The sequence below is a fragment of the Trichosurus vulpecula genome, chromosome 6 (assembly GCF_011100635.1).
Source record: "Trichosurus vulpecula isolate mTriVul1 chromosome 6, mTriVul1.pri, whole genome shotgun sequence".
In the NCBI taxonomy this organism is placed as follows: domain Eukaryota; kingdom Metazoa; phylum Chordata; class Mammalia; order Diprotodontia; family Phalangeridae; genus Trichosurus; species Trichosurus vulpecula.
In genome coordinates, this window is record NC_050578.1 from 283513536 (window position 1) to 283524928 (window position 11393).

The 11393-nt window shown below is 54.8% G+C and overlaps 1 protein-coding gene across 1 annotated transcript in view; it reads right to left on the bottom strand.

The window, feature by feature from the left end:
* Positions 1-209: 209 nt before the first annotated feature.
* The window catches only part of MUC5AC (mucin 5AC, oligomeric mucus/gel-forming), a 48180-nt gene continuing 36996 nt past the window's right edge, over positions 210-11393 (bottom strand). Inside the window, exons 35-49 of the mRNA XM_036765329.1 lie at positions 10762-11036; positions 9723-9900; positions 8758-9008; positions 7978-8161; positions 7290-7500; positions 6470-6648; positions 5679-5775; positions 5319-5431; positions 4940-4974; positions 3625-3747; positions 3425-3523; positions 2370-2489; positions 1880-1934; positions 1490-1607; positions 210-525 (exon numbers count right to left, since the gene is read on the bottom strand). Of these exons, the coding sequence (XP_036621224.1) occupies positions 210-525; positions 1490-1607; positions 1880-1934; positions 2370-2489; positions 3425-3523; positions 3625-3747; positions 4940-4974; positions 5319-5431; positions 5679-5775; positions 6470-6648; positions 7290-7500; positions 7978-8161; positions 8758-9008; positions 9723-9900; positions 10762-11036 (2354 nt within the window). The remainder of the gene's footprint in view (positions 526-1489; positions 1608-1879; positions 1935-2369; positions 2490-3424; positions 3524-3624; positions 3748-4939; positions 4975-5318; positions 5432-5678; positions 5776-6469; positions 6649-7289; positions 7501-7977; positions 8162-8757; positions 9009-9722; positions 9901-10761; positions 11037-11393) is intronic.

The following is an 11393-nucleotide window of genomic DNA, read 5'->3' on the forward strand; positions in this document are numbered from 1 at the left end:
CATTCTAGCTGGACAGGACCAGCTGCAGGTGGCAAGGTGGGAAACTGCTGTAACCCTGAAGCATTGGGGAGTGGCCCCAAAAAAGCTGAAGCTATGTATGTCGGTAGTGGAAGTTGAAATGAGGAGGGAACAGAGATGTCTGGGAGGCTGGGTTCAGGGGTGTGGGGGCTTTGTCCCCAGCCCTTGCCCAAAGCAGTCCTGGGGCCCTTTTATCTCTGGGGCTGGGAGCCAGATGCAGCTCTTCTCCAGCGCAGGGTCTGCTCCTTCCGGCGAGCCACGGCTCCCTGCTTTTGCCTCTGCTCGAGCTCCTGCTCCTGACTCGAGGCGGACTCGTCCTCGCTCTCACTGCTCTCCATGGCCAGGCGGTCACATCGCAAGCTCTGGCAGCCACACTCCTCCACCTGGGTGAAGGCGAAGACCAGGCTGGAACCATCTGGGCAGCTCAGGGACACGTTCCTCTGACTGGTCCTCAGCTCTCGGCAGCACCGGCAGCGATGTTCCATCACGCTGGCCTCAAAGGAGTAGCTACGGGGGAGAAGCAGGTGTGGGGATGAAGCTGGGGCCTCGGGTCCCCAGGAGGGCCCTCAGCTGAGCCTTCTCAGAGCCAGATCTGGGCACCCCTGCCTTCCCTGGGTCTGCTCGCACACATTCACACAAACATGTGCACGCACACACACACATGCACACACATAGGTACACACAAGCATACACACATAAACACACACAGAGAGACATATCCCCTGGTCTGGCCAATGTGGGGTACAAGGAAAGGTATGGCTCTTGGAATCGGGAAAGCCCTCAGTTCTAAGCCCATCACTGACACCCCTCCGAGCTGTGTGATGTCCAACCCCTTCGTGAGCACAGCGGTAGGGATGCCCTGCCAGGGTTTCGGGGGGCTCCATACGATCGCGTCCATAAAGTACTCTCAAAGCTACACTCGCTATGGCCACTTCTGGGCACACCATGTCCCCTGCTCCTCTCCATTCCCACAGCACCTTACTGCTCCTGGGTTAGCCCACCCATCAAGCAGCTGGAGCTAGAATTGACCTGGGAGACCACCAAGACTAGCCCCCTCCTTGTATCGAGAATGGGACAGATCTGGAGAGGGGAAGGGACTCAGCCAGGGTCACGAAGCTGGTGGGAGAGCCTCTGGCTCTTCTGACACCATGATCCCTTAGCCCGTGGGCTCCGACCTGCCCAGGGGTTGTCTGCTCTCAGCTCTGGCCCTCTCCCCCCTCCACTCTTGTCTCTGGGCCTCTCACTGACCCTTGCTCCAGCCCTCTGGCCAGGCCCTGCTTTTCCAGCCTGGTTTGCACCCTGCAGGCCTGCTCTCCCCCTTCATTCCTTGGGGTGGGGGGAGGGGTCTGCCACTGAGGTTCCCAGATGACAGCTGCCCCCTCCCAGGCCCCCTGCAGTGGGGAGCCCAGCTGATCCCTCATTGTGTGCGCAGGGGGAGAGAGGGGGAGGCAGCTGGGGGAGAGGCACTCACATGGATGTGGTGTTACCACAGTTTCCCTGGCAGTAGGTGACTTCCTGTGGGGTGGGGGAGCTGCAGTTTCCCTTGCGGATGACTTGGGTGTGACGGCCCACGGTACAAGGGTCAATCTCTTCAAAGCAGAGACAAAACATCCAGGGTCACAACCTTCCAGGAGCAGGGAGGGCCAAGAAAGGGGCTACATGCAGGTACACAGAGGGACCTGACCAGGCGGGGGAGGTCTGGAGGGTGGGGCCTTGCCCCAGGGCTCCTGCGTGGCTCTATCTGGCTTCTGGGGAGGACTTTGCCCCCCTCTGCCTTCCCGACCACCCCCCTGCCTCAGCCTCTCGTAGGGGAAGCCAGATAGGGCCAGCAGCCGAGAAGGGAGAATGGAGGCTCACTTACGGGCGGGCGGCGGACACACGAAGCAGCAACCATCTTCGCTCCTGAAGACTTGGTCCTGTGCCAGGCATGGGGGGGTGTGGGGAGGGGGTGGAGACAGAAGTCATACACAGCCCATGCCCAGTGGGACACCAGACAGGAGCACATCGGTCTTGCCCTCTGTTTGGCCTCCTCTGCCCTCCTCTTACCCAGAGTCTCGGCCCTAATGGGACATTGTTTGGCTCTCTAGAGATTCAGGGGTGAAGAGGGGAGGGGAGGCCCCAGCAGCCTCCAGGAGAGGACAGACTGTGACAGGCTGGGGTCTAGCTCAGCCCCAAGGTAGTCCAAGGGAAGGAGGAGGCTTCTCACAGCTCCCAACCCTAGACACCCCCAGCCCCCGCCTCAGCCATGACAGGACATGGGTCCTGGGCCGTGGGGGAGGCCCTGGATGTTGTTGTCTATGGGCTCTTTCGCTCCCTGGGGGTGAAAGGAAGTGAGCCCTCTCCCAGCTTACCGAGGAGCAGTGGGTAGGGGGACAGGCCTTCTTCATAGTCACCAAAATGAGCTGGCCATTGACCTCTTCACATTCATACTGGATACATTTATTCCCAGGACTAGACCAGGTTTCCCCTGGCTGGAAGGGACAAGAAAAGGGGCAGGGAATGACCAGTCAGACTTGGCCATAGTCATAGTCATCCAGTCAGTGAGCATTTCTTCATGAAGCACTTCCTGTGTGCCCAGCCCTGGGTCCAGGGCTTCCCCACTGTGGACAGCAGCACCGGACAAGGCTGCCCCAACCTCCCCTTTCCTTGGCCATGGACCTCTTCATTCATCATCCCCTCACTAAGCCCCGACTGCGTGTAAGGCTCCTGACTGACTGGCACAGCATGGTAGGGGGAGATTATGGGGATGGACAGGTATGTGCCCTGTCCTCAGGTTCAAAAGTAGGAGCCTATGCCAAGCCTGAGGACTCTGTCTGATGCCAACTTTACAGAACCACAGCTGTAGAGAGTCCGAGGGTCAGAGTGTGGATAGCTCAGCCCTTGGCCCTAGCCAGTCCTGTCTCCTCCACTGCCAGAGACCTGAGTCACAGCCTGCAGACCCTGGGTGGGGCAGCCTGCATAGAGACCATTGCCTGCTCCACCTTCCATGGCCACACTCCTGGTGTCCACAGTTTGGGAAAATCTCCCTATGAGTGATGACAAAGGGGCCCTCCTACCCCCATCCATCAGAGCCCCTGGCCTCTCAGACCCCTGTTGTGGGTGTGCAGTACCATGGCCTTCTGTGTCTATATTCCTCTCCCTTGAGACTGGGAGCTCCTTGAGGGTAAGAACCTAGTGGCCGGCCCTCCCTGATCCTAACTCATACCTAGAACGGGTGTCTGGTTCCCTGCTTGACTGGCAGGTGGGCTTCTGCCTCCAAGATCTGACGTTACCAACCCTGTGACTGAAATACACCCACCCGTGGAGCCCAGGCATGGGAGGGCACTTTTGCCCACAGAGAAGAGGTTTGCTGAGTCTGTAGCTGGGGGGAGAGAGGAAGGGAGTCCAGTGGGCCTGGCTCACTTACCTGGACCAGATGCACCGAGCTGTCATTGGTGTGCACCACGCAGGCCACTTGTACACATTCGCCACAGCATTGACCCGGCTTCTCTTGGTACTTGGAACCCTAGGGCACAAGTGGTGGAGGAGTGCCAGGTGAGGCTCCCTCAGCCACGGCCAGGCTCCCTGCCCCCCCCAGAGGAGGTGCCCGGGCAACCGGAGACTCACCACTTTACAGTGGGTGTCACAGACTTTGGCTTCACATTTGATGACATTGGTCTTGCTGTCAGGGTTGCCATCAGGGACACAGCTGCATGTCTCACAGGGACCTGAGGACACCACTGCCCCAGGCTAGGAAGCAAGGCAAGAGTCAGGGCCAGGGTTACTGCCAGCGGGCTCTATCCCTACTGCCTTCGGCCTGAACAAGCACTAGCCAGCTGTGAGGCTCTGCAGTTTGCCTGGGGACACTCAGGGAGGAGCAAGTGGAGGTGGGCAGCAGCTGCCAGGCCAGCCTGAAGGACTATCTTGGCAGAAGGCAGCCTTCTTTCCTCAGAAGGCTGCTCTCTGTCCTGATTCAATTAAAGGAACATTGATTGTCTACCCTGCGCAAGAACAGAGGGGAGCCCAGTGGTGAGCTCTCTGCCTTTCTCCAGACCTTTTCCGAGGAACCTCAGAAGACTGGGGGCCAGTCCCCAGCTCTGGATCATGTCTGATGAGTGACTGTGCAGCCTTTGCCTGCAGACCTCCAGCGAGGGGAGCCTACCGCCTCCTGAGGCAGCTCTCCCTCTCCACTGTTGCCCCAGTTTGTGTTGTCTGGGGCCTCACCCTGGAATATCCTTCTATGGTCCCTTCTCCCACAGCTGACCCTCCCAGAACCTCCATTTCGAAAAGGACCCAGGCCAACCATCCCTCGTTCACCTCTCGGGGCTTTGTCCCCATTTTCCACACAGGCACCTCCCCCCTCCCCTTTTCAGCTGTCTTCCCCCATTAGAATGGAAGCTCCCCGAGGACAGACTGTCTTTCTCTTTGTTTGTACATGTAGTGCTAGAGCTCAGCCCAGTGCCTGGCACATAGGAAATACTTGTTGATATGAACTGACTTGGAGACACTCCTGAATCCCTAGCCCAGAACAGAAAGTGCCTGTGGGCCAGGCTGGCTGACTGTCCCGGCAGCCCCACAGGCCTGCACCTTCCAGACCGCTGCTATGCAAGTCCGAGGAACAGACTAAGGAAGGCAGACTCAACGTCTCACCCCTGGAAATGCTGTCAGTGTTACCTCAGAGGGCACCAAGCCCAGAGCAAGGACAATGGGAAGGGCTGGCCCAGGGTGGCCTGGGAAAGGGGCCTATGCTATCTGCAGGCCATGATGGTCCCACCATTCTTCTCTTATCAGAGTGGAGCAGGAAGCTGGGGCAGAGCATGGCCAGGAAGGACTATGAGCCCTGGGCCCCCAGCAGCTCCAGGCAGAAGGAGCTTTCCCCAACCTTCCTTCCTTGGGCTCTCCTGCTAGAAGCAGGACTTCTGCCTGCCACAGAAATACACACCTCCACAGGCTCTCCATTGGGGCCCGTACACCAGGCTGAAAGAAAAAGAGAGGTTGTCTGTGGGCAGGGTCCCTGTTTACAGAGGGCAGCCCTCAACCCTCCAGGACTTCCCAATTCCCACTGATTCTTATTGTGGGGGAGAAGAACTTCATGGAAGCACCCCAACGGGGCCGAGATAACCCCAGGGCGGACCATACTGCACACACCACCTGGCCGAGGATAAGCTTCTTGGCCTTCTCATGTACCCAAACCTACCCTTCAAGAGACCAGCCACATTGTCCGGAGGCCACCGGCTTGGAGGCTGATCTAGATGCCCTCTTGAGCCCCATCTAGTTGGGGTTCCAGGCTTGTGCCATGGGGGTGCACGCGCATGACTTACGTCCACACTCAGATGGCGTGGCTGGCACACAGATATTGGAGCTGGAGCTGAAGAGGGTGGTGCCATTGGGACAGAAGCATCCTTCTGTTACTAGGCTGATGTCATCCACAAAGCTAGGGGAAAAGAGAGTCATATCTCAGCTCAATCCCTCTCAGCCCTGGTTCCATGCCAGGCCCAATGGGGAAACCAACAGCCTGGCTGCATTGTATCGGGTGCGAGGGGGTGGCGATAGAAGCAGACAGAGGTGGACCATCTTCTGACAAACTCAAAATGGGGAACCAAGCCTGGGAAATGCCACAAATGGGAAGTGGGAGAACCAGGGTGGAGTCAGGTGTCTGCAGACCTAATTCAGCTCCTTACATGAGGCTGGTGTTGATGCTTCCCTGAGGATTTTGGCAGGTGGGCGGGTAGATGGGACCACACGGCTGGTACACTTTGTCACCAGAACAGGTAAGAGCTATATGAGAAGGGGGAGACTGCACTGAGGAGGTAAAGCCTTGGAACGCTCACTCCCTTAAGAGCTGAACCCTGACTCTTTCCAAACCCATGTGGAGCCCCAGCCCGGTGCCCTCTGTCCATCCTTTGCTCTTCCTAGAAGACTGTTCAGCTTGCCAATCCCAGCTCCAGAGCTCTCAACCCCAAACTTCTGCCACAGCCAAAACCCTCACCTCATTTTCCTCCCCCACTTCCCTAATACCCCATGCTCAGTCAGAGAAATATTGGCTTTGGCATGGGTTCCTAGCCATGAGACCATAGCCATTCATTTTCCCCAACTATAAAATGAGGGGGGTGGACTCTAATTTCCGATCTTGATCTTATCACCACATCATATGTGGTAGTAGCTGCCTCTCACACATCTTTGTGTTTTAGACTCATGGCCTTGATAGATGCCCGATGCCAAAGGACTGAGTGAGAGCCGGAGAGGCTGCTGGCACGGGACAGATGGCTGGATGTGGAGTCTGGGTTAGAGCCTAACTTGGCCATCTTTGACCTTGTGACCTTAGACAAGCCCCTTCCCTTATCTCTAAATGGAGCCATTAGAGTTACTCCCCCCTTGTGTCCAGTGATGGGATGAACTTCCCAAGCCTTCCACCTTTCCTTGGACCCCCATTTCCTGTATCCAACCACAGGAACAAAGCAGGATCACTCACGACATTGGCCCTGGGTCTCGCGCCTCCAGTCGATACACACGCCTTGTGCTGCACAGAGGGATGCATAGAGCTCCAAGGCTGAGCACCATACCCTGCCCTCAGGGACATGGCATTGGTCATACACACAACCCTCAAAGTAGGGCTCTGGTGGTATGACATGATGACATGATTCAAAGACCCTTTAAAAAGAGAAGCCAGAAGTCAGCAATTGATGGTATCATGGGGGTGCCCAGGGAAGCCTGGACTCATATGGCCCCAGGTCAGGCCATGCAGAGGGAACCTGGTTAGCAGAGCCTTCCTGCAACCAATGGAACCAAGCCACTGGGACCAAATGCCTCTGGCTCAGTCTACATGTGTCAGACTAACTTCAGGGCTGGACCTGTAGGATGGCACAACAGCTCACTTCCCCCTCTTCCCTGCCCTGTTCTTTCTAAGCTTCTCCTCAGGATTGTCATGGCTCTGATTCATTCCTCCACTGGTTCCCTTCAGTCTCAATAAACCCTTTCAAACCTCACACTAACACCTAGTTGAGGTGCCTCTGAGACTGTGACATACACACCTCAGTAATCCCTACCCACCCACTGCTCCCACCCAGTGCCCAACTACCCTCTGAAACATCTACAGATCTCACTTTGGAGGCTGCTGCTGGGGAGCAGGGGGCTCACTCCCTGACCAGACCAATCACTCTGATTGGGGAGCCCCAGGTTTTAGAGAGCTCTTTCCCAAGGGGAGCAGAAATTGGACCTCCTGCTCCTCCTGCCTGAGCCCATGTGGAGCTCTTGGGTCCCCAAGCTCCTTTCTGGACCCTTCGGTTTCTCACTTGCTCATAATCAGCTTGCACAGAAGAGAGGGCGGGCACGACTTGGGCGTGGTATGGGAAGGAATCGTGGGGGTGGGGGTGGGGGAAGGTCCATTGCAGTAAGGTTGGTTGGGCACATGGTGCTTCCAGGAACCGGCCATTTTAGAGCAAGAGGATACGATCTTCCCATCAGGCAGGCGGCATTCATCCTTCTTGTCATCCGTGCATGTCCCTGCAGGAGAGTGTGTAGGGTCACTAAGAGCCCAGGAGAAACCTGCCCAGAGATGGCAAAGCACTTTTTATGAGGCCCAGTCTGGTTATCTGGAGGCAGCAGGGCCTGAAGGGAGCCCTGTAATGGAAGCCAGGACACCTAGGTCCTGACTCAATACTCCCACAAGCCTCAAGCAAGTCAACCTGCCTCAGTTACCCTGTTTTATCTCTGGCCCTAGAAACAAAATTAGGATAATGTTCCCACGAGGGCTTCAGCTGCTAATTCCCTGAGACTTTCTTGGGAAAGTGAGGGCATGAGGCTTCAGGGTCTCCTCTCAAGCTTACCTTCAAAGAGGTGTTGGACCCAAGCCCAGACAGATACCTAGCCAGCCTGGCAGCCCAAGTCCAGCCAAATGGCTCATTAGCAGAGATGCCCCAGGACTTGTTCTTCCTTTAGGGGTGGGCACATGGATGAAGCCATGAAGACCCGGGCACTTACCACACTGTCCTTCTGTGTTGTTGGCAAATTTGGTGAAAGGCACCTCAACTGAGAAGAGCAGCCCACTGAACATGACCTGGACACTGATCTCTGGGATGGTGACAAACATCTGAATGCCCAGGGTGGAGATCACAATGCCATCTTTCTTGAACCCTGCACTGACAGTCTGGTTGTTGAAGATAATCTGGGGGCAGGGCATAGTTAATAACAATGAGTCAGAGGGACTGGGCTCAGGTGTGGCTGCCCCCACCACTGCCTTCCACTGGACATGGCTCCTCCCCCAGTGCCAGCCCCTCTACCTCATTCAAACACCTCCTGGGGAAAAGAGTGAGACCAGAGAGTCTGGCAGGCTACACAAACCAGCACATGTGAACCACTCGGTGCTGCCACCCCAACCTTGGGAAAAGGAATCTGTGTGGGACCTCTCTGCACCACAGTCCCACATGGAGCCTTCCTGAGCCATGTTCATTCCTGAGCTGGCAGAGCCTTTAGGGCCCAGGCTCAACTCCACCCGCAAGGAGAAGAAGGAGGAGGGGAAGAATGAACCACACCTTGTCTCTTGCTCTTCCCCAGCTTGTTTCTGCCACATCACTGGGCATGTGCCTTGCTGAGAGTCCTGCTTGCTGGGCAGGGCTATACTATCATTCTGTGTTGTGCTCTGGGCCCCCCTCCTGCCTCCCATCGAGAGTCCAGGACACCAAGAAGCAGCTCAAATGAGCAGGCAGCACCAGGTCCTCCTGCATGGCTGAGACCTCCCCAGGGAAAAGAAGCCCTTCCCACCTCATTCTCCATTGCTCCATGGACCAAAGTCCGGATGAGCACGACACGATTGTCTTTATACTCGACAGTGATCGACCGAGGGCAGGACAGGCCATCCTGGGCACCACAGAAGTAATTATCAATGAGCACCCGAAAGTGGTCATAGACAGGGTGAATTTGCTGCACCAGCACGTATGTGCAGTTGTCCAAAAACGTGTAGTAGATACCATCAAAGGTGATGTAGTGAGGATCTCCCCAGCCACTGCACACACCTGGCAAGAGGAGGAGGTGGAAGGAGGCCAGTGAACAGCGTGTAAGCCCTCAGTGACCCTTCATGATGAGGGCTCATGGCCAGCCTGTGCTACCCTTCAGGGGCATGCTCTTGGCCTCTGCTGACTGGTTGTGTTCTAGTGTACATAGTGAGAAGCTCACAGTCCAAGCAACTGGACTGCACCAAACCCATTCCCTAGCCATTGGCCAGGCTCTCTCCTGACACACAGGTCCTCTACGCATATCCTTTAGCTTCTAAACACAACATTCCTGATTATGGCAAGTACCTGTGTGCCCCACCCTCAGGGCAGCTGGAAACAAACAGTGGGTCCTCTTTTCTCAAATCCTTCAAAGATTTAGAGACCTTTTCTCAATGCTCTTCACATCAGCCCGAGCAATAACTGGGATTTTTGAACCTAGGACCTGCTTCTGACACAAATGATGCCAGGCACATTCTATTCGAGGGAAGGTGGAGAGGCGCTGCCTCTGCACACAGCCACTGGTGAGTGCTAGAAGGGAAGGAGCAGCAGGGCATGGAATGAGAGAGTAGCTTCCTCTTAGATTAGTTATTCTGGCTCATTAGGCACTAAGCTCTGCTCTCTGCATGCTGCTGAAAAACCTGTAGGCACCTCAATTCAGCACCCCGGACACCTCCTCCATTGGCCCCAACTCACTGTGGAGCCGTCAGCTTGGGCTCCATGCTCACAGTCACTCACATTGACACTCATAATGGTAGCAGCAGTGATCAGTGTCATCATAGACCTTCACAGGAGGGTAGCCATTAGCACAGGACACCGCTGTTACCGCAGGGCAGCTCACAGGTGTTAGTGTGATCACATCATCACCCTCACAGGTGGCTTTCTTGCACTTGTGTGTTAACCAGGTCTCTCCTTTCTGTGAAAGAAAGGACACGGATTTGGAGCTAGGGTCTTGAAGCTCAAGTGAAGGCCCAGAAGAGGGTTGGGGGTAGTAGCCCCTACGATTTCCTGAGGTGACTGACTTCAGGACTCTTCTCTAGTCTGCTGTTCAGAAAGGAAGACACTACACATTTCCCCATGTTTCTCCTTCAGAGAAGGCACATAAGGCAGTCATCAAGTTCCTGGGGGCCTCTAGAAATCTGGTTACAAATCCCACTAGTAGGGGGCAGCTAGGTGGCCCAGTGAGCAGAGCATGGGCCCTGGAGTCAGGAGTACCTGAGTTCAAATTCAGCCTCAGACACTTGACACACACTTACTAGCTGTGTGGCCTTGGGCAAGTCACTTAACCCCAATTGCCCTGCCCTCCCCCCTCCAAAAAAAAGAATTAAAAAATCCCACTAGTAGAGCATCTCTTCTATTCCAGTAGAGAAGTGGAGCCGTTCACGTGGATTGGAATGGGTCTGTCTCCAGTACTCACTGTTAGCTTTGCTTAGCTCCAAGTTCTGCCTTAGACCCTTTCCAGGTCCAGGGAATGATTCCCACATCTGTATCTGTATCTGTGGGCCTGGCCTCCCTCCTCAGAAAATTTTTTCCCTCCAGTGTTCACCCATTACTTCTAACTCAGCATACTGAAAAACTACCATTTTCCTCAAAGTCAAATTACCCTCTCCACTTCTCTATTTCTTGTAACGATCTTCCCAGACACTCCAGTTTGAAATTCCTGAATAATTTAAGAGAACTTTGGAAAATGCCTGCATTCAACTCCTGAAACCATCCCCCCAAAAGGTCAGTCCCTGCTGTGCTAAAGGAGAAGAAAGGCAGGAGACAGCCAACTCACTTTTCTGGGCGGTACCTCATTCTGACAATCTCTTGATTTTGTTGGTGTAACTGGAGAGAAAGACGAAGATGCTGAGGACAAAATGGGGACAGACGGTGAAGTGGTTATGGCTGTGGCTGTGGATGCTGATGCAGCTGTTGGTGCTGATGTGGGTGGAACTGGAGTAGGAGCTGAAGTGGGACATGTTTCTGCTATCCTTTTCACACTACAGTCTTTGTTGCAAACAGCAGAGTAGCAATTTCCTGCGTTGTCTGTCAGGTTGTATATGGAACTTCCTGTGAAACAAAAATCAAGCTTTAAATGAAAGTGTACTGGGAAAAGTAGATGGAATTAAGGGCTACTACTCATCGGACTTGATTTGGTTGTTATCGCTTGATGGAATGTTTCCTTCATGCTGATACAACTGTAAAAGCAAAGAGACCAGGAAAGACAAGAAAGAGGATGGATCTCAGACCTTCCATAAGCCAGGATAAGGCTCTTTGGCCATTGGAAGTTATTTTGCAGCCTTGAGGGGGAGCCATGGAAGGAAGGGAGGGCAAGTAGAAGGACCCTGAGATTCCAGTGGATGACTGGATAAAAGGAATGGAAGCAAAGGGATTAGGGAGTACCAGAAGTAAAAAGAAGTGAGAAAT